The 23,163-nt window shown below is 41.9% G+C and overlaps 1 protein-coding gene across 1 annotated transcript in view; it reads left to right on the top strand.

Moving 5' to 3' along the window:
* The window catches only part of LOC307218641 (calcium-activated chloride channel regulator 1-like), a 27,350-nt gene continuing 4,187 nt past the window's right edge, over positions 1-23,163 (top strand). Inside the window, exons 1-12 of the mRNA XM_079981253.1 lie at positions 1-2,275; positions 5,459-5,599; positions 6,576-6,726; positions 7,568-7,676; positions 8,751-8,919; positions 10,317-10,538; positions 12,762-12,986; positions 13,514-13,691; positions 17,045-17,151; positions 18,850-19,080; positions 22,106-22,376; positions 22,980-23,144. Coding sequence (XP_079837379.1) covers positions 2,120-2,275; positions 5,459-5,599; positions 6,576-6,726; positions 7,568-7,676; positions 8,751-8,919; positions 10,317-10,538; positions 12,762-12,986; positions 13,514-13,691; positions 17,045-17,151; positions 18,850-19,080; positions 22,106-22,376; positions 22,980-23,144 — 2,125 coding nt within the window. The 5' untranslated portion in view covers positions 1-2,119. The remainder of the gene's footprint in view (positions 2,276-5,458; positions 5,600-6,575; positions 6,727-7,567; positions 7,677-8,750; positions 8,920-10,316; positions 10,539-12,761; positions 12,987-13,513; positions 13,692-17,044; positions 17,152-18,849; positions 19,081-22,105; positions 22,377-22,979; positions 23,145-23,163) is intronic.

A 23,163-nucleotide genomic window follows, 5' to 3' on the forward strand; every position in this document is an offset into this window, starting at 1 on the left:
AACCAAGGTTCAACTGTAATAATAATAATGTTTTTGTTTTCTTAAAAATGAACCAACACCTCCCCAGGCTCCCAGCAACTAACTTTCAAGGGCGACAGAAGTACGAAATTATATTTGGTGGAATTCAATGCTACCCTATTATGTTCTGTCTGTGCAAGCATTGCCACAAAGAACAATGTCCCCGCATCCCTGTGTGCTGTTTGGTGGGGTTCTCCCAACCCCCCCTGAGCCAATTTTTGGCAGGGCAGACATCTATCGGGCCTTGGGAGGGCTCTCCCTAGCCCACACCTTTTACCAGCCCGGTTTTGTACCCTGCTCAAGAGCTTTTGCCTGGCTGCTACATGTTGTGCCTCTTTCTCACTTGGAAGGAGGATTAAGAGAGATGCCCAAGTTTCTATAGTAGACAAAACAACAGTAAAATGAAAGTCAACTTCATTAGTATTGGAAAACAACAACACTTTTCCTTATGTCGCTACAGATTGAATAGGTAACCAAATAAAATAGAGCTGATAGAGAATCTCAGCCCATCTCAGTGCCCAGCAACTGGAGGAGGAAGAGAGAGAAGAGGGTGAAGAAACTCAGCAAACCTGGAACTGGGTGTGGGGAGTACAGCTGAATGGGACCCAGCGATAGGCAGCCTGAGGAAGAGCCATCCACCTTGTGTCTGCCCATAAGAAAGAAAGTCTAGAGTGGGAGACTAGGGTGGTGTCCATTGTTTCCAGAAACTCTTCTTGTTGTGATACTTTTGTAGAAGAGCTGAGAGTCTGTTTGGACCCTGGGTGAGAAATTATTTTGACCAGTGCTACTTTTCTAGAAAAAGAGGTGCCGGAACTCACCACAAACACTTCCCTTGTTGTCTTACAATCAAAATGGCATCCACCTGGCAGGTGCAGAAACTGGGTTCCAGGAAGCTCCAGCTGGGGAAAAACACACCCTGATTTTGACTTATCGTACTTTTCTGTGTATAAGACATGGGGGTTTTTTACACAAAAATGTTTAAAAATGGGGCTTGTTTTATACACAGGTAGTGCATTGTAGGGCCAGGTGATTGGTTGCAGCTGTGTCTTATAGGGGGCATCTTATCCAGGGGGCAGGTTATACACAGGAAAATACGGTATATATATTAGCAACTTTGTATTAATGTAACTTTTTTATACATAACTGTGTATTTCTGTCAGTGCTTCCCCCCCCCCCTAGAAAAAGAGGTGCCGAAACTCACCATGAACACTTCCCCTCTTCTCTTACAATGGCGATGGCGCCCACCTGAGAGATGCTGGAACTCAGTTCTGGCAAGTTCCGGCTGAAAAAAAGCCTTGATTTTCATAATATTTTGTTTAAGTTGTCTATTTTTGCTTCAGTTTTTGTACATTGCTTAGAGATATTTTTAATATACAGTGGAACCTCGGTTTTTGAGCATCTCGGAAGCCAAACGTTTCAGAAGCCGAACGCCAAAAGTGCCTCAGAAGTCGAACAGCTTCCTCTGCATGTTATTATTTTTTTCTCAATGTATTTTGCTGACCGCCCATTGCTCCTTGGTTTGCAAACGTCTCGGAAGTCGAACAGTCTTCTAGAACGGATTACGTTCGAAAACTGAGGTTCAACTGTATTAAGCGTCATAAAAAGTAGTGCCGGGTCTGGGCCACCATGAGGCAAGATCAGGTGACCGCCTCAGGTGGCAGGAGCCACAGGGCAGCAGATTCAGTCACTAAGAAATGCATCACTTGCTGCCACCACGGTGGCAGCAACGGCTGGGGCACACTCTTTGGAAGCCAGATTTGCCACCTCCTTGACAGATTTTTATGTCCAGAGGTGCCTCTCTAATAAGGAAATCTGAATGGTTGCTGTGACTAACTTCATATCAACACCTTCAGAAAAAAAGTTTGCAATCTATTAATGGTGAGCAGAACAAGGAAGTGCAGGGTTGAATTAATTTACAACATTCCTTAAAGATTCACCAGTTTGTTACCTGAAGATGGCACTATCAGGAAATAGAAAAATAGCAGAATTTCCTTGACAGAACAAAGTCCTGTCATAAACCAAGCAGTTATGCACTTGCATAAATAGCCCTCCCGTTCTATTAGTCCTTTCTGTGGGACAGGGCTAAGTGGCAGAAGCAAGTATGGTGTTCAGTCGGTGGCTTCTTCTGTTGGTGTTACAATTCCTACATGGGGCAACGGGTACCATGGTAAAACTCAACAATGGTGGGTTTGAAGACATTGTCATTGCAATTAATCCTGCAGTAGCTGAAGACAACAAAATTGTCGACAACATAAAGGTAAGGTGGTTAGATGTTTCTGAATATATTGAATCACTGTCCCCTCAGGGACCTGTGATATGCTGGGAAAATGCAGCGTTCATCTTGTAAGCATAGGTTCCAGGGTGCTACTGTACACCCCTGCACCCAAGCATATAGGTGGGACCCATAAGAAAATGTCAAAGTGTTGGCTGCTCCTCTTCCCTGTTCTATTCAGCTATGTCTTCCTCCAGGATAATCCAATCTACCTTCTCCTGGTCTCTGCCACAGTCCATCATTTAATTTTCATTAGGCTGTTTTTCAGGTGTATCCCAAACCTCAAGGGGTTTTTCTTTTCCTGAATATTTTTTTTCATTTTTGCAAAACTTGTGGTGACTCCAAGCCTTTTTATAAGTCCCTCTTGTGAAATAGTGGCGCTGTTTCGGCTCTATAATTAATGGCACTGTCAGCCTGAAAATTGCGAAAAGAGGGAAGGATGATGATGAAAAGCAATGGAATTCCTGAAGCCCAACATGCTGAGCTAAGTGTGGTTTTGTTAACTCTGTGTCAGAGGTAAATACTCTGGGGTAAATATTGTGCTGGTTTTGACCGTTAGATGTGGAAATGCCCCATTAACCAATTAGAGCTGTGTGGGCACCAATTATCAGGATAGTGCAGTGGAACCTCAGGTTACGTACCGTCCTCCTTGTGAACGCTTCGGGTAACGAGCTCCGCTAACCTGGAAGTAGGTCTCCTGGTAGCAAACTTTGCCCCAGGATGCGAGCAGAGGTTGCGTGGTGGTGGCGCGGTGGCAGTGGGAGGCCCCATTAGTGAAAGCGTGCCTCAGGTTAAGAACTGTTTTGGGTTAAGAACAGACCTCTGGAATGAATCACCATATTTTTTGCTCTATAAGATGCACCAGGCCATAAGACGCACCTAGTTTTTGGAAGAGGAAAACAAGAAAAAAAATATTCTGAATCCCAGAAGCCAGGACAGCCAGCGGGATTGCAGCGCAGTGATCCCGCTGGCGGTCCTGGCTTATGGGATAGCCGCGTGCAGCCGCTCCCGGGCAAGGGGAACCTTCATCCCCTGCCCAGGAGAGGCTGCGGCTAAGGCTCCCCCAAGAGCCGCGCTCCCTTTAAAGAGCGCATGGAGTGTATGTGCTACTCTTGGGAGCTTTTCCCCGAGGAGGGAGAAGGACACACGCTTCATGCAGCTCTTTAAAGGGAGTGCTGAGCAGAGGCTCCTGCCTGCATTTGCTCCATAAGACGCACACACATTTCCCTTTACTTTTTAGGAGGGGAAAGGTGCATCTTACAGAGCGAGAAATATTGTAAGTTCGAAATGGAGGTACCACTGTACGCGATATGGAAATAAACTAAGGGGCAACATATAAACACACAACCTTTTCAGATGTCTAATCAAGGTTATCTTAGGCCACATTTGTATAGTTTTTAAAATTTTCTTTTAAGAATTTATAGGCCACTCTTCAGTTTAAAATATTAGGAGAAATTCACACTAAAATGCTGGTGAATCGTCTTGAGGTTTTTAAAAAACAAAATCAATCAGTCAGGCAGTCAGTCAGTCAAAAAGAGCTGTGGGGAACTAAATTTAAGAATGGAAAAAGGATAAATTGAGAAAAACCAAAACCAAAATATTCATGCACCTCTTGTCTACATCGTTTTTAGTGCCATACAAAGGCATTTTATTTTCCATAGCCCTCTTTCAGGTTTAACTGTGCTGTTTTTTATCAGAATTTTTTATCAGTATTCTGATACTGTTTGCTTTACAATGAACTAGATCATGGGAAGTTAGCTGAACTTTGGTCCCATTAAAATCAGTGCAGTTAGTTGGTCATGGCTTATATCCCATTAGTTTCAATAGGAACTAAGTGCAACAAACAGCACGTTCCTATGCATGTTTGCTCAGAAGTTTGAATTCAATGGGCTGTAAACCCAGGTAAGTGAGCATAAATTGAAGCCTAACTTACAAGGCAGTCTAAGCTTGCCACTGCATACCCTCCAACATTTCTCTTATGGAAATAGGGACATCCTAAGGAAAAACGGGACATGCCAGGATCAAATAAAAAACTGGGATGGCTTCCCTAAATCAAGGACATGCCTGGAAAATAGAGACACTGAATGGTCTGCAATTCCTGTGCCAGATCCAAGCTGGTGAGCAGATCCCGGACCTGCTCAGTACCACCTTGGCCTCACAATGATCCGTTTTGTTGCCTTTGGGCAACTTTCCACCTGCTCAGGTGTTCAGTAAGCAGAAGGGGGAGTCCGCCCTGGTGAAGCGGCACAACTGTCACTCTGGCACCAGTGGGAGACCAACTGAACCAGTGGAAGTGGGCACAGAGATGCCATTCAATCCAATTCTCCCAGCCTGGCATAAGAGGGGATTGGGTTACAGCCTTAGCATGGATTCAACCCTTTGTATTTTGTTCTATATTGTATTGCTTTATTTGTAAATGAAGATGGAGATATTTTAGGGTGAATTTGTCCTACTAAACAAATTATCATATGCAGTTTTTACTAGTGTGTATATATGCAGAGAGAATTGTTTTTTTCTTATACCTACATTTCTGTAGCTGTTTTCCCCCAATAGATGCATTTTTAGGGAACTACACTGAACAATTCGGCAAAGTGCAAATTCTGAAGGCTGGAGTGTTTGGGGTTCATGTATTGGTCTGGGAAATGCAAATTAGCTTCTCGTTAAAATGCAAATAAAGTAAAAATTAACACACACACCCATTCCTAGGGTAGGTGCTAGACAAGCTTTCTTGAGGAGACAATTCCCAAAATATACGAATATCCCACTTGGGAATTTTCTGTTAATCATCTCTTAGGCTTACTAATGCCTTTTTCACTAAACAAAGATGGTTGTATACTCTATGCAGTGCAAACAAGAATAAGCAATATGGTTACACACCCAGAAAGTTAAGAGGCACAACTTTTCTCGTTGCTTTCCACCAAACTAAGAATGGTTTTGTTTACTGAATTTCTTTATGTCAAGTTGCTGTTCAAACCATTAGAGAATAGGAGCATATTGAAGGGCATCTATTCTACTTAAAGACTGGAGGTTAGGGAAGGCTGCCTATCCCCCAATCTTTTCAAATGAAATACCTCCAGGTTCAGGAGGGAGGGCAGAAAAGACCCAATGCACATTCTGCAAGTGTGAATGCGAATGCTAGCCACTGAACACTCATTATTTTCCTTGTAGGATATGATTAAAGAGGCATCTGCTTACCTCTTCAGTGCTACAGAACAAAGATTTTATTTCAAGTCTGTAAAAGTTGTAATTCCTTTGACATGGGCACCAAAACCTGAATATGGCAGGGTGACTATAGAGTCCTATGACAAGGTAAGTGAGGCATATGCATTAAAATTTAAATGTGCTTGAGGGATTTAAAAGAATATTGTGGCAAATAACAATAACAATAATACACATTGGGGCAGAAATTGCAAAATAAGACTGATCTAATATTTGCTTGGGGTGGTGGGGAGAATTCTTCAAATATTCCGGGGCTTACATTTTGGTAGCTTTAATAGGGGCTGAGACAAATTCATGGAAAATATTCATGGTATTATGGAAAATATTCATGGTATTATGACTGTTAGCCATAATACCTCAATGTAACCTCCCATTGAAAAGGAATGAGTCTCTCAATACTAGTTGTTGCTTTTCTGTCTGTTAGCTTCTAGGTAATTGCTGTTAGGGTCAGGATGCTGGACTTGTTATTGTTATTTATTGCATTCATATTCCACCTTAACCTCCATGGGGCTTAAGGTGGCGTACACAGTTTATCCCTCCTCATTTAACCTGCACAACTGTGAGGTAGGTGAGGCTGAGAAGTGGTGAATGGCCCAAAGTCATACAGTGAGCTTCATGACCGAGTGAGGGGGGCTCAAAACCTGGTCTCCTAGCCCAGCCCTCTAAGCACTTTGCTTGGTGCACTATGCTTGAGGTGATCCTGAGGGCTCTTATGTTGTAACATGTGACTGTACACATCTTTGTTGAAAATTACACTGCAATCCTATATATTGGGCCTAAGCTCAACTGAACACATCATGTCTTCTTTCTGAATCAACCTGCATGGCATGGGGCTGCATGTCCCATGAAACACGCAGGCATTTACTCAAAAGAAATATGGAATCCCAACGGGTTTTAAGAGATTTTTGTTTCAGGCAAAAATTTCGGTTCAACCCTATGGTCCAGAATTGTGCCTTTCTATGCAGAACAAAAATCTGAGGGTGGTTTGCTGAGGCAAAACCCACCATATAGCATTAATATCAAAAGTATTTTGGTGATCTTTCAACCAAGTTCTATTTTACTTTAGGCTGATGTCATAGTGGCAAAGCCTTACCTGAAATATGGAGATGATCCCTACACCTTGCAGTATGGCGGATGTGGGAAACAGGGAAGATACATTCATTTCACTCCTAATTTCCTGACAAATGACAGTTTGCATGCTGTTTATGGGTCACGAGGTAAGGTAAAGGGACCCCTGACCATTAGGTCCAGTCATGGCCGACTCTTGGGTTGCAGAGCTCATTTCGCTCTATTGGCCAAGGGAGCCGGCGTACAGCTTCTGGGTCATGCGGCCAGCATGACCAAGCCGCTTCTGGCGAACCAGAGCAGTGCACAGAAACACCGTTTACCTTCCTGCCGGAGCGGTACCTATTTATCTACACTACCTATTTATCTACTACATTTATTTGCACTTTGATGTGCTATCGAACTGCTAGGTTGGCAGGAGCAGGGCCCAAGCAACGGGAGCTCACCCCGTTGCAGGGATTCGAACTGCTGACCTTCTGATCGCCAAGTCCTAGGCTCTGTGGTTTAACCCACACCCGCGTCCCGCGGATCACGAGGTAGTACCCGTTAATTCATCTTAAATTATTTGTATTTATTACTACAGTCTTAAATAGTCAATGTTTCAAAAGACAATAAACAGAGCAAGAACTGAGAAACCATGAATGGTTTGGTTTTATTTGCTTAATATCTCCTAAGTTTATATATGGAATTAGCAATATTTTCATGTTAGGTTCATCTGAGCATTTTCAGACCATAAAAGCTTGCTTTCCGAAGCCAGCTGAACTTGTTCCTGTTTCACTTCAGGAAGCTTACTGTATTTCCATATCGGCTCTTAAAAGCTTGTCATCAACAATTGGTATAAAATGTAATAGCTTGAGGTTCACAGGGGAAGCCCAGTAGTATCCCATCAAGAAGTTGAGTAAATAATTTGGTTCTGAGTGAGGGATCCATAGTATTTAGTACCCAGGACACCTGAATAGTGTCACAATTAGCTTTGTCAATGGTCTTCCACAGGCAGAGTGTTTGTCCATGAATGGGCTCACCTCAGATGGGGAGTCTTTGATGAATATAACAACGACGCACCTTTCTATACTACTGGGATAAAACAAGCTGAAGCAACAAGGTACTGTCCAAAATGTATACCTCAAACTATATAACCAATCCTTTATGGCTGATGTTTGCCTTGGAGTTGTTAGTTTGGTTGTGCTATGAGTAATTGTCCAGAAGATTAACCTATAATTTGATAGTATTGTAGGGAATACAGTTAGATTCCCGACTGGGGGTCAAAAATAAACAAGTTGATGAAATCATTAAACATATATTTGTAAGTACAAGGTAGTAATCTCAGATGCAGAAGTCACTACAGAGATCTCAATACACCTTTGCAATCTTCTCTTCTTTGGCGATCATTCGTAGCCGAGTAAGATTGTCTTCCATAAACACGGTTTTAACAATGAGTCCGTAAATGACTGTGGAGGCCAATTCTGGATCCACACGTCCTTCCACAGTGGGGACATTAGTTTCCAGGTGGGAGTTGATCACGGTGTGGATTTGCCAATCGTGCCTTCCTCCTAGCACGTTTCAATACAGGCAAAGATACAGCATTGTAAAATCATCAAACCCATCCCTTTGTTATGTTAGTTTAACACAGTCATAAAGCATCCTTTCAGGGACACTAACCAATTAGCAGTTTCTTTTAAAGACAACTTAAACTAAACAATCTTGCTGTTCTGGTTCTGACAGGATACAGAAGAGTTTGCTCCTTAGGGGAAAGTGGGGCAATGCTCTTCTCACCTGCCAGCCCCACAGTTAACACCCACCCTCTCTCTCTGCCTCCCCTGCATAATTATCAATCAGCTCACTCACTCAGAGTGCAACCCAAACTCCCCTCTCCTGCCTGTGGGGCCTCCACAGTGGGGACCCCACCATGGTCACACTGGCAGAAGGTGGGGAGCAGAATGATCAACTTCATACGTAATGTCTAATATTCTTCCATAACCCTTTTAAATATTTTGTCCAGAATCAGCCTGCTAAGTCCCGATTCCCATTTTTTATATATGAATGTCTAAGCGTTGCATGATTATTTGTTATATTTCTCCAAGAAACCCTTGCAATTAAAAAAAAATGAGTACAATCTCTATGAGATCCATATACTGACTTTTTAACTAACTATATTTGCTTCTATTATACTGATTAGATGCTCTGCAAATGTCAGTGGTCAATATATATTCCCAATTAGCCCAGGAAAAACGAGAAAATGCAAAGTTGAAAGCCGAACTCAGCTGTATGAAGCTGGATGCCAGTTCATTCCAGACAAAACACAGACTGCTCAAGCATCTATAATGTATATGCAAAGTTTCTCTTCAGTAAGTATGTGTAATGTCAATTTGAAGCTATAGGCTTCCTTATTTGGTGTCTGTCTTGAAAAATGCAAGATGTTGTCCATACTCAACTTTGGCTAAATTAAATATTATTTCTTAAGATTATAGTTTAAATCCTGCCACTAATATAAAACAACTTCAAGATTCTGCTGGCTGTTTCACTAAGGTTGGGAGAAACTGTGTTTCCAAAAAATCATGGTATTGACCTAGTAGTTGGGTAGGAGAGCTGGAAAAAAAAATATCACATCTGACAAGCATTGCACCCCTTTGGTTTCAGATAGAACATGGGTAGACAAGTCCAAAAAGCCCAGGTCACAAATTTTCATGACCTTCTAGCAGCTATGGTGGCTCATTTAGCATTAATTCTGGAAGTGTATATTCAATTCTGACCAAACTAAGCCTCCAGATATATAATTTGCTCTAGGAGTATACCAGCCATCTCTTAGGGGCCAAGGTCCCTTCGGGCTCCCCAATAAAATATTTGAGTGGGCGCCCCCCCCCCCCCCAAGTTGATGGGCATTGCCATTCAAATGGTTTGTGTGCCACGTCTTGTGATAGATTGTGCAGGACGGGGCTTACCTGTTCCTTCCACCCCCCAATATTTTATTCAGGTTGGCACCCTTGTCTAAGAGGCTTAGTTTGGTCAGAATCGAGTATTAGCAATTAGGCTGCCTGTGCAAGAAGGGGCCTGTTGCCTCTATCCCCAAAGGGAACCGCTTCTTCCCTGTTCTGGGATACTGGAAAACAAGGCATAGCACTTAGCTACACCCAATACAGGCCTCCTCATCATTTAGCCAAGCTTCAACAGCTGTCCAGCTATTTCTCCCTCACCCTTCCCTCTAAAAAAGAGTACAAATTAATGAGATACCCTTGTAGCTACAGGGGAAGCAGAGAAAGCCCCCTTATTGGTGCTCAATTGCCTTGTAGAGAGATGGGATTCTGGGCAGAGGCGGTTTTAGGGTGCTGCAACTGGTGCAATTGCACAGGGTGCCACACTGCAGGGGGTGCCAAATGTTGTAGAACAGAGCACGAGAGACGGGGAGGGCAAATTTTAGCATCACACAGAGGGCTGCTGAAATTCGAGAGCCCAAAGTCTGCCACTGACCTGGGTGCCACACACAAGCACTGATACTCTCGGCTGCAAACTTATTAACTCTGTTCGCCATGGGATCAGCGGGTGAACAGAAACAGGCTCTTTGGAGATGCTTGCCACTACATTTTTTTGTGAGATAAAAGGCAACAAGTGCCTACAAAGGAAAACCCACATAGCACCCTGTAGTCATTTTTTTATGACAAAGAATGTCCACCTTCATAGCACCACTTCATAAGGAAATTGCTAAGAAGTGTGTGATTTTGACCAATTCTCCTTCTCTTTTATTTAGGTTACTCAGTTCTGTAACAATAGCACCCATAATATGAAAGCAACAAATATGCAGAATAAACTGTGCAACTACAAGAGCACCTGGGAAGTAATTACGGATTCTACTGACTTTCGCAGTTCAACTCCAATAACTGTCCCTCCACCTGATCCCACTATCTCCTTGCTGCAAGCAGAAGACAGAGTTTTGTGTCTAGTACTTGATGTTTCTGGAAGTATGACTTTGGTGAGTCTGTGTTTTCCATATCCATAGGAAATATTTCCTTTTTATTTGATTGTTTGATTTTTATTTTAAAAATATTAACTTTTCTGTTATATAATTTAAAATACTCATTTTAACAACCTTGAAGTATCAGTGATTTCCCTTCTTCTCTTTCTTCTCTTTTCATTTTGCATATCATAGATTCCTGCATATTTTATAAAAACTAAACCATTCAATATTCCATTAATACATCCATCAAACACTGAAAATGTTGTCTATGAGAATAAAAGAAAATCATTATAAATTAGTTTTGAGATGGTACTTAACACCAGTTAGTTTAAACCAAATAAACAAGGGATATTCAACGTTATGTTGGAGGGGATGCTAGGAAACAGGGAATTATGTTCACATGTGGTGGGGGTGTAAGTATGTAAAAAAAAAAAAAAGGCAAACAGTGTTTAGGGGGCTAGTAGAAATCACAGGGTTAAAGTCCAGAGATAGCACTGCTATCAATTTATGATGTGGTAGAAGGTTCACAGGCTATGGACTTGCTCACACATTTATTGACAGCCGCACAAATCATTATAGCTAGGAAATGGAAGGGGCAATTAAAATATAAAATTGAAGAATGGTACAAAGAGGTTTGGGATACAGTGGTACCTCAGGTTAAGAACTTAATTCATTCTGGAGGTCTGTTCTTAAGCTGCAACTGTTCTTAACCTGAGGTACCACTTTAACTAATAGGGCCTCTCGCTGCCGCCACACGATTTCTGTTCTCATCCTGAAGCAAAGTTCTTAACCCGAGGTACTATTTCTGGGTTAGCGGAGTCTGTAAGCTGAAGTGTTTGTAACCTGAAGCATCTGTAACCCAAGGTACCACTGTATAGCTATTAATGACAAGTTGACATGTGCCATTCTGGAACTGAGTTTATTATGCCTAGGAGATAACAGCATTTAGATATTTGTAAAACAGTCAAAAAAACATTATAGGATAATTATTGTCCGAGAGAACAATTCATGGTACAAGCCCCATTGAAATGAACGATACTCATGAGCACGAGGCCACTCGAGAAAGGTGCGGAGGGGAGAGATATCTTTTATCACCACGGCCAACTGGAGCAGCAGCGCCTTTCCCGCTGGGCATTCTTAGTCTGCTTGCCTCCTCCTACTCTGCCCACCCTACAGCTGTGGAAGAGGCTGTGTATGATCTGTTTTTTCTGCGCAGCATCTTCACGCAGCTGCATTTGTGCGCGGGCGGTGCAACATTACACAGGAGGGCAAGGCGCGATGTTTCGCTGATGTGGAAGGCGCAGGGGTTACATATGCTTCAGGTTACATACGCTTCAGGTTACAGACTCCGCTAACCCAGAAATAGTGCTTCAGGTTAAGAACTTTGCTTCAGGATAAGAACAGAAATTGCGCTACGGCGGCACGGCGGCAGCAGGAGGCCCCTTAGCTAAAGTGGTGCTTCAGGTTAAGAACAGTTTCAGGTTAAGAACGGACCTCCGGAACGAATTAAGTACTTAACCCGAGGTACCACTGTACTTCAATGGCCGTGCTCCTCCTGTGTAACGTTGCGCTGCCCACACACAAATGAAGCCATGCAAAGATTCCGCACGGCAAAAACGGACTGCCTAAAGGTGAAAAGTGCTAAAAGTAATTGGAAAAAAAAGCTTCACCACTCCCCCCCCCAAAAAAAGCTCTGTTATTGCCAGCGAGGGAACAGCTGATCAGCAGCATGTTAGACACCTGTGGCTGTTAGCCTCTGGGAAATCCGCCCCTCCATCCCAAATTTCAACAAGTCAGGCAATTTCCCCCCATTTTCTTAATTTGGAGTCCCAAAAAATAGGGGGCATCCTATACATGGGGGCATCCAATACACGGAAAAACATGGTACATTCCAACAGGTCTCTCTCCAGTTGTGATATATATTCCCCAAATCCTCCTGTCCTATCTTTCCTAAATACGTCGTTTAAATTATATTGTATCCATGTTGTTAATTTTCCTGATAATTCCTTGAATTATTTTGATAGTCTCCTCCCTCATTTTAATAAATAAGTTGTCCACCCTTCTATCATATTCTTTTTCTTTACCGCAATAGCTTCCAACAGTGAGAACCAAAGTCTTTTTACCTCTACTAGAATTTTGTTTTTTGGTATTTCTTTATAATTATAACTATCAATTTTTTATTTGCTCCCTGCAAAGCACTGACAACTCTATGGATGTTGTATTTTAATTCATATGCAGAGCGATCGCATCAACCGACTGAAGCAAGCAGCAGAAATATTCCTCCTACAGATTATTGAAGCAGGATCCTGGGTTGGAATTGTCACATTCAATGGTTTAACACAAATTAAGTCCGATTTGCAACTGATCAGCAATGACAGTGTGCGCGAAACACTTAAAGCCTTACTTCCTACCACAGCTGGTGGAGGAACTATCATATGTGGTGGAGTGCAAAAAGCATTTGAGGTAAAGAAGTTTTTCCAGATTCTTATGGTGGTGCAGTGGGAAGGATTTGGCTCCAGCAAAGCCATCCAGAATCAGCATGTGAGCAAGAAATGCATCAAATATGCTACCTCTGAATACTAGGTTAGGGAAAGCACAATTTTCGGATTTGCCTCAGGAAGCAAAATGTATTTGGCCAGCCCAGAGTGCAGACATGTGTTTCCAATGAATGCTATGGCAGTCATAGTTGAAGAGCACCTAAGGAGAGGGTGGAACAACCCATTTTGATTTTGCACATATTTGCTTTCTTTTAAAATTAGTGAAGTAGCAAATGCTACTTCAGCTGGAAAAAATATCACACCCATTTCACCAAAGTCTACTTTTGTCACAGGTAGAAAATTAGTCCACACTTTTGTCACTCATCTACAATGCAAAACAACACACTTGAAGAGGTTTTGCAGCAAGTTTCTCTTACACTTTAAGCACAAAGTGTCCCATTGCTTCTACATTACTAGTTGCTGCTAAAATTTTAAATCCTCTTTTTCATACAGGTGTTTTTAAAAAAGTATCCAAATACCAAAGGCTGTGAAATCGTGCTCTTGACAGATGGAGAAGATGGCGGTATAAGCTCCTGCTTTGACGAAGTTCGAAATAGTGGGTCCGTAATTCACACAATTGCTTTGGGACCAAACGCTGCAAAAGAACTAGAAATGTTGGCAAATATGACAGGTAAGTGATTAACCAGAATGCCTAACATTAACTCTTTGGTGCTACTTGGTGCCAGTTGGTGTCTCCAAAAAGGAGTTTATCACAAGGTCAATCCAGCAGCAAAAAAAACCCCTTTAATTTACACTCATGGAGCCAAGTAATATGTGTGTTAGTTGATAGATGAATTTAAAGGACATTGAATCAGGAGACTGGTGTTGGTATAGGTTATTAATTTGCAGAAATGAATTTATTTAAGATGACTTTATTTAGATAATGATGTGCAGGGCAATGAATGAGAACTGCACTGATTTGGAGCAGGATCTGTTTGAAAATTAACTGATTTGGAGTGATCTGGGGTTGGGTGCAAAGTAACCTAAGAACCTGAATGAGATTATTTAGATTGGTTGACATGCTTTTGTGACATTTGAAGTCTAAATTTGCTTCTATACATATAAATCAGCATATGCAAATTTATGTAAATTTGTAGCTATGGGCCTCTGCCCCAAATAGTTTAAATACCTACTCATCATAATCCATACCTAAGATTGCAAATTTTATAGTTCATTGTAATCTTTCAACAGCTAGCCAGTTGTGAATATCTGATTTAGAGGAAGTGAGAAAAAGTGGTTTCTGATTCTTTTTAATACATGCCACAGTATAAGAGAAACTAATTATGTTCTCACAAAAGTCATAGATCCTGTTCCATCTGTAGATATGTGCTGCAATGGGCTGTTGGGTGTGTACAGTTCCCAGGGACACCAACATGGGGTGCAGGTATGATACATGCCCAAGTCAGAAGGGTGTCTGAACTCCTGGCTTTCATTTTTAAAAAAAATAAAATAAAAATCAATTGGAAATCCATAAAGTTTGAAAGCAAAACATGGAGGCAAATATTAGGCCAATACAGGGAAGCTTCTGTTGCTAAGGATGCTTAATCACTGTTGCTAAGCAATCAGCATAAGGAACACTGACCACTCCTGCCACCTGGGACTCTTGAGAGGTAGGGGAGCACACTGGGCCCTGGAAGTCCTGTCACCATCCTTATCAGTTCCTAACATTAAAAAGCTGCAGCTACCATTCAGAACAGTGTTTATGCAACCATACTGGATATGCTACTACAAGACACAGCACAGTGGACTTCCGGGTTGGCGCCTCTGGCAATGGCGGAGCTCCACCGATCAGGAGGAACTTGCTCCGTGAAAGGCAGGGTCTGACCGCCACGGCGAAGGCGGAGGCCCATAGAAATCACAGGCGGGAGAAGCCTGTGAACTTGGGGTTCGGCTGGCACCTTTTGCGCCTCCCCTACTCATGGGGAAACCCTGTTTAGGGGATCCGGAGCGACGTGGGGTGAGTGGCGCGGTGCTTTGAATCGACTGCTTCTTTCACGGAGTGAAGTCGCATTGCTGCTGTCGGAGAGCGCTGACTTTTTCCTGTGGACAATTGGACTCTAAACAACTACCCGTGAGTAGAATGGAAAATTTGGATCCTCAAACACTTTAATTTGGCATCGAAGCGGGAAGGCTCTAAACAGGAAGACCGCCTTCCGTTTTTGTAAATAGATTGAAGCAAAGGCGCTACAAACTAAAGTCTCTGAAAGTCTTTGACAAAGGATTAAAATTCCACCGGTTAAAAATACAAATCCCCCCCTTGGAAGCAGGAGAAGAGGGGGGAAGTTTCTGGACCTAGTGGAACCTGCAGGAGAGAGTAAAAAGCAAATTACAACTGCTCTGAACCTGGGAACGGTCTGCCAGATGACGTTTGGGGAAGGTTCATTGACAGAATGGATTTGACAGTTAGTTAAAATAAGAAAGACACTGTTTCCATTGATCTCTTCTGCGCTTAATAAAGGGAGGAAAAAGGGGGGGGGAATAACTGAAAATCGAAACTGTTTTTGTGCTTGAAAGAATTGATAAAAGTTGAGACTGTTTCCCTCTAGAGGGAGCATGTGAAACTGTTACAGGAGTGTAACAGGGCGAGCTCCAGCTGCAAGATAAGGTTTCTGAGAATCAGAGATTGACCTTGGACCATTCAAAATGTTGATAGGAGAAGCTATTGTGACTGCATTTTATAAGATAAACCATTCACTTGAGCAGCTTCACAAAAAGGCAGATGACATGATTTTTAAAATGGACAATCGGGAACAGAAAGTGACCAATTTGAATCAAAAAGCAAGCAACAGCACAGAAATAATTCAGGACTCGGTACAGGAATATACCTTGGCTGGACAAATGGTGGAGGAAAAGGAGAAGGATGCCATTGCGAAACCTAAAGTAGCTCAAGCAGGATCCTCAGTTCCACAGAAGCAAATTGAGGACTATAAATTGAGGCCTTGTATGACTGATTCTATTAAAATCCAGATTTTGAGGATTGGACCCTGGAGGATTGGACCCTGAAGAACGAAAGTTGGAAAGATCCCTTTATCCGGGGACTAGCTGACTTTTGGGGCATGGGTTTGGGCCTGGAGGAGCTTGAAGCTTTGGGGGCCTTTAGATTCGGAGGAATCCTGAAATATGTCCTGAAACACCTTATGGATCTTATTTTTAATTATGGAAATTTGGCTGAACTGTTCAGAAGGAATAAAAGTTCTGTCAGGTTGGAGTTTTCCCGAGATGTGCTCCTGAGCATTAAAGAATATGAAGAAGATCTGCAGAAGGGACTTGGAAAAGAGCCAAGAGCCTCGGACATAAGATCTCCAGGTTGATGGACTATATGGAACTGACGGAAAGGACTGGCAGAATCCAAAACCAGGGAGAGGAGAGGGTGGAAGAAGATTGGGAAATTAAAGTTCATATTTAGAAATTTGGTAAAATTAATTACTGTTAGAAAAATGGTGGAATGATATTATATGGATTTAGCAGAAATGTTATAAGAAGTTAAGTATAGATAAGTATAGATATGTAATTTAGTCTTAAAGGGAAATAAGGTTAAAAAATATGTTATGTATAAGATGATAAAAAACAGAGAAAGATGGAAAGGATTTGCTGAAATAATTAGTAGAATTGGAATACAAAAAGGGAGGCGTGAGGAAGTCGAGGAAACGAGGTAATGAAGGATAGAATACGGAAAAGGAGAGATGTATTTTAAACTGTTTTTGTTTTGATTTATTTATGTGTTTAGTTTAATGGGTTTAGTTTGGGTTATATATTGTTTGTATATTGTATTGTATTGTATTGTATTGTATTGTATTGTGGTGTTCTTTCTTTCTGTCTTGTGTTTTTTCTTTCTTGTCTCTAAATTTTTTTTCCTTCTATTTTTGTAACCTTTAAAAGTAATAAATATTATTTTTTTAAAAAAAACAAGACACAGCACAGTAATGTAATACATTTTATTCCATCTGATAGATTACTCTAATTATGATTTCAATTGTATTTCAGGAGGTTCAAAATTTTCTGCCACTGACAGTTTGGATTCCAACGGCCTCATAGATGCTTTCAGTGGAATTTCTTCAGGAAGTGGAGATATCAGTCAACAATCGATTCAGGTCTGGATTACAAAGATTTGGGTGCAAGCAGTAGCTTATCGTAATGATTCTTATTATCTTAAAATTACTAGGCACTGTACAAAAATCGAAAACAACAGAGTGTGACATCAACTCTACAGCCTGTGATTTGCTCTTATTGTACAGAGCGAGACCCAAGTAGAATTTGCAGAGAAAGGCTAATTGCAGAGGCAGATTTTGACAGAACTGAAACATTTCAAAATGTACAGGTCCGGTACAAAGAGCAACAGTTCTCCCACCTCTGTGAAATAGGGCACAGATGAGTTTCCTATCCCCCCTTCCATGGGCTACACCTAGAGGGCGAGTAGGGAGGCCACTGACCCTGCTTCCCCAGGGGGTGAAGGTAGGCAATCCCTAATTCAAACCCATATGCAAGTTGGGGCAAATTTGGCCATACCCCCAACCAGTAGGAGCCCACAAATTAGTAATACCCTAGCCAGGCCATCCTCAAGCCTGAGTATGGAGTGCAAACTCCCCTGGAGCTGCTTCTACAACTGTTTTGCTTGCCAGGTCCATGCATGGAGACAAAGCTGGTGGTATCTCCTGTCCAGGTGAATTCTTGTTTACTTCTCTTCCTCTGTGGCAGGTGTGGTGATCCTTTGGTCCTCCAGATGCTACTGAAATACAACTCCCATCATGCTTTGAGCCATGCTTGCCGGGGTTGATTGGAAGTGCAGTTCATCAATATCTGGGAGCAAACTTTCCCTACCCCTGGTCTATAGAATTAGATTTGTGTCTTCCAGTTTCAACCTCTTGTTTCTGATCATTGATTGGATTTGTCCTAGTTTGTTTTTTTTTTACTCATTGCTGTTTTCACGTAGCTTGCTAATAACATAGCTTTGTGTTGAATTCAAAGACACCATCAAAATGTTATTATTGAAATTTAGATACCACCCTTCATCTGAAGAGCACAGGGCGGTTGTTGCTTTTGCACTGAATTTTTGGATCTGCCTATCAGTTGAAAACTTCCAAGGCAGCAAACAACCAATAAAAATCCATAAACAATTGCAATAAATATATTTGGTGGAGAAAAAATAATTATGGTATCTGCATGGAGTAGCTTAAGCATGCCATAGCTTATGTATGGAAAGGGTTGCTGTGCACTCTGGCATTCATCATGGTGTTCCGTTGCGCCAAAAGCAGTTAAGTCATGCTGGCCACATGACTGGGAAAGCTGTCTGTGGACAAATGCCAGCTCCCTGAAGGAGTGTCTTCAACCCCATCGGTCTGTCCGGACACTGAGGTCCAGCGCTGAGGGCCTTGGTTCCGAGAAGCTGTTACAGGGAACCAGGCAGAGGGCCTTCTCAGTAGTGGCGTGTGCCCTGTGGAATGCCCTCCCATCAGATGTCAAAGAAATAAACAACTATCTGACGTTTAGAAGACATCTGAAGGCAACCCTGTTTATGGAAGTTTTTATTGACTGATGTTTTAATGTATTTTTAATCTCATGTTGGAAGCCGCCCAGAGTGGCTGGGGAAACCCAGCCAGATGAGCAGGGTAGAGACAATAAATTACTATTAATTATTAATTCTTTTTATTATTATTCCTTGGCCTGAAAAGCAATATGAGTGTCACACCCCATAGTTGCCTTTGAATGGACTTAATCATCCAGGGCTCCTTTACCTTTTTACCTTTAACCATAATGCTTAACGTTTTGTTTGTTTGTTTTAATACCAACAGCTTGAAAGTAAAAGTCATAGCGTCGGTTCCGGAAGGTGGTTTGATGGTATTGTAACAATTGATAAAACAGTGGGAAATGACACTTTCTTCGTCGTTACATGGAGCACAAGCATATATTCACCAGGAATTATTCTGATAGATCCCAAACGAAAGAAGTACAGTGCCAACAACTTTGTCATTGATAATACAAATGTCCGAACAGCTCGACTCAGTATTAGTGGAACTGCAGAGGTAAAATCCCAACTCTCTGTGCATCTAACCCTGCAATTACTGGTGTGCCTTCTCCACATAGAAAATATGGAAATGTCTGTCCTGTAGAGCTTTATGGAACTACAGCTGTGCTATTAAGGGGTTGTGCCATTACAGGTAAAGTAGCATGATAGATTATGCAAGTGTGGAAGAACCATCTTCTATGTAGCATTTTGTAATGGTCTTAAAGACCTTCACTATTCCAAATCAGCATTTTCCCCCACCCACAAAATATTACACCGGGCAACAATTTTTTACTTTTTGAATGTTGTCTAGATTTCTACAACTGATTTAGGGTATATTTGCACTGCTGAATCAGGAAATGGCATCCGTTTCTCTCCATCAGGTCAGGTTTTCTGTAAACTGAATGGTGGGCATTGATAAAGGTATGTACGCGTAAATTGCATGTTGCTTCACCATTTTTCAAACTTCAGGGCTTGAACTTCTGTTTCTTGGAACTCCTGGAATGCTCAGCAGCACGGAGGTCTCTCTTCAGAGTCCAACAGTAGTCAGCTATCATGACTACGTCCCAGCGACCCTGATACCTGGTCTCCATCTCTTTCATGTCCTGATGGAATCTCTCCCCCTGCTCGTCACTCATTGAACCCAGGTTCTCAGGAAACCGGTCCATATGTGAAAATAGGTAGTGAATCTTTTCAGGTTTCTGAAAGCAGTCAGCATGTTGTTGACAAGTTCTGCGTAGTTTCTGGCCTTAATGTTGCCAAGAAAGTTCTTCACTACCAGAACAAATGCCTTCCACGCTTCCAGTTCCACTTCGTTCATTGAGTTTCTGAACTCTGGATCTCTGATGAGCTGACAGATCTGAGGACCGTCAAAGATGCCAGCTTTCAACTTCTCCATGGTCAATCCTGGAAAAGCCTGGCACAAGTAAATGAAGCAGTCACCATCCTTGTCCAGAGCCTTGGTGAACTGCTTGATTAAGCCGAGCTTGATGTGCAGCGGTGGGAAGAGTATTCTGTCTCTGTCCACCAGAGGGTCGTTGATGACGTTCCTTTCTTTGCAAGGCACCAATTCCTCCCGCACAGGCCAGTCCTTCTTCGTGTAATGCTGAGCACGGTCCCTACTATCACACATGCACAGAAAACATGGGTACTTGGTGAAGCCAGACTGTTCACCATCTTCAGGTCAACACAAATAAACCACTTATGCTGATCATAACCAATTTTCTCCAGCACATACTTCACCGCTTCATAGTTCTCCTTCAGTGTACTCGAGTGAGCCAGGGGTATAGAGGCCAACTGGTTGCCGTTGTGTAGCAGAACACATTTCAGTGATCGCTTGCTGCTGTCAATGAACAGTCTCCAATCTTTGGGTTCATACTGTGGCACTCCAAGCTTGAGCAGAAGCTGCGCAATATCTGCACAGTACACCAAGTCCTTCTCTTCCAAGAAAAAACGGAGGTACACTTGATGCCTGTTGTGCAAGAAGCTGATGCAAGCACTGTCAGAGAGGAGGTTTTTTTCCTTCAATCGTCAGAGTCCTTTGACAAGCTGAGGTCGTGAACTAGATCAACTCCTTTTGGGAAAATGGATGTGGAGCATCATCTTCAAGAACCACTTCTTCTTCATGTCCTTCAACACTGGAGGCATCTTCGTCACTAATGTCAGGAAGTTATCCGAAGATAGGCACTGGAATTTCATCACAATGAGCTACAGGACGACGTGCTGATTGAAGATCAGGATACTTCGTGGGGCGGCTGCCCCATTAACTTAGTTTTGATCCCCCAACTTTATGCTTTGCTGGACCAATTTATGGAAGATTTCGAGGTTTTATGACTTCAAACTGATCCCTTTTCGACATAATCACGCAGAACTATCAGACCTGAATACTTCTTGCCATTAAAATAATCATTTCCAATCAAAACAATTATTTGACAAGGCATTTTACCCCCACCAACTTCTTCTAAAATGCTCCACACAAGCGTACATGTGAACAAAAACGTAAAATAAGACATGTGGCCATAGCTCAAAAACTTGACCTGATTGAGCAAAACCAATGTGATTTTTGGATTCAGCGCATCAGATTCATCCTAAATCAGCTGAAAAAACGCAGACACAAATTTGTTGTTGACCAGTGTTGTTATGAGGGTTGTGTCTGCAAAGTCCAAAGCTCTAAAATGGTTCATGAAGTGTGTTAAGGCCCCTTCACAGCTGCCACTGAAATCTGTGCCAGCTTTGCTGAAGCTGAATCTCACTGGGAAGTTGCACAAGCTTCCTTCTTGGCTCCCTGATCCTAATGCTCATTTGGGAACTGAGGATACTTCCCTGCTCCTGCCCACATGAGATACCTAGAAAATCATTTGCCAATGTTTTGGTAGCTAAGGTGTATTTTTTCTAAATAAAACTTCAAGGCCCTCTTCCCTCTTCTACCCCTCAAGGGTTTATTTTTAGAGTGCTAAATTCAAACACACAGCAGATGGAGTATACTCACACACATGCATACTAAGGTCATCATGTAGAGATCCTGTAACAAACAGGAAAAGGGTGAGGCTTGCTGACATATGTTTCCTCTTTGGATTTCTGCTGTTTAAGTCTTCTCCGTATTGTAATCCATTCCCAGTTGGTTTCTTCCAATTGGCCTTCTTGGAATTGGTCTTCTCAGGTCCACTTGGTCTTTTCCACCATTGGCTTCTCTATCCCATACTGCCTTCTCTGCCTTGGTATTGAGCAGAAACTGTTTTTATAGTCACATGTTCCAGGGAACAAAAACCCTTTCCCATAAAATCCATATTGCCAATAGGCGTCTGCCAAAATCCTGGTTTGAATTGTCTCAATATTGTTCTCTCCACACACATTTCCATTTCCTAGTTCATCCTGTGCACAGGATGACATTGTTGCCAATACTCATTTTCCTTGGTACATTTTTCATAAAAGAGATACCTTCTTTATGAAAACATAACAACCAAAGGAAAAGCAAATGTATTTCTCCAAATTACTTAGATAATGGATATGGAATATTCTTCTGTATTTCAACACTTGATCTGCAGGTGGGAGACTGGGAGTATTCATTTCAGAATACACATTCAACAGAGCAAATCATATCAATAACGGTAACCAGTCGACCAGCATCTGTATCTGTGCCTCCAGTTCTTGTGAAGCCCTATATGAATCAAGATACCAATAAATATCCTAATGCAATGGTCATATATGCAGAAATCAGTCAAGGTTTCTTACCTGTTATTGGTGCAAATGTCACAGCCGTAGTTGAAGATGAGAAAGGAAAAACTGAAGAGCTTGAGCTTTATGACTATGGTTCAGGTAAGTAATTATTGCAGCATGCATTTTGTTATTTTTTTCACTGACAACCAGCCTTGTCTAATTTGACATAGTGGCCTCCAAGGCCTCTTACAAAGATATTTTCAAAACCAGCCAGGTGTGCTCCCTCAGATGCATTGAGCCAATATCCCCATATGGAGTCTACTGCAAAGAAGGCCTGCTCTTTCATTCCCAGCCCTCAGAGACAGCACACAGAGAAAGGCTTCAGGTGATGATTCCAGGGTGTGGACAGGTTCATATGGGGAAAGGTGGGACTCTTAGTGGCACCCACCACAAGCTTGATAAATCTCCTGATTTTGCTGACTGTGACTGCAGAAAATGAAGTATGCAGCAAGTTCTAATACATGTTATTGTATAATGTTTGGTTTGGTAGGTCATGAGTTGTGCTGGCTTGTGTTGTACAGATATTATTAACCAGTCCCTTATGATTCCATACTATCACATTAAGTCAGGCATTTTCTATTTCATGAAAACAGGAGCAGTTACTATGAAATAAACATCTCTTGCATGTGTTATGTAGGGTTTATAATGACCACAAGTGAGAGGTTTGCTTTGGATGTTAAGTATTAATATTTATGTACTCAGGTGCTGATATTCTCAAGTATGATGGAATCTACTCAAGGTATTTCACATCATTCACACAGAATGGTAGATACAACTTAAAAGTGCGTGTCCAAGGGAAAGACAAGACTGTCAGATTGGTCCGTAGACAGAGTCAAGCACTCTATATACCAGGTTTTGTGGAAAATGGTAAGGATTCATTATGAAA

The sequence above is a fragment of the Podarcis cretensis genome, assembly GCF_951804945.1.
Source record: "Podarcis cretensis genome assembly, chromosome: 6".
NCBI lineage: Eukaryota > Metazoa > Chordata > Lepidosauria > Squamata > Lacertidae > Podarcis > Podarcis cretensis.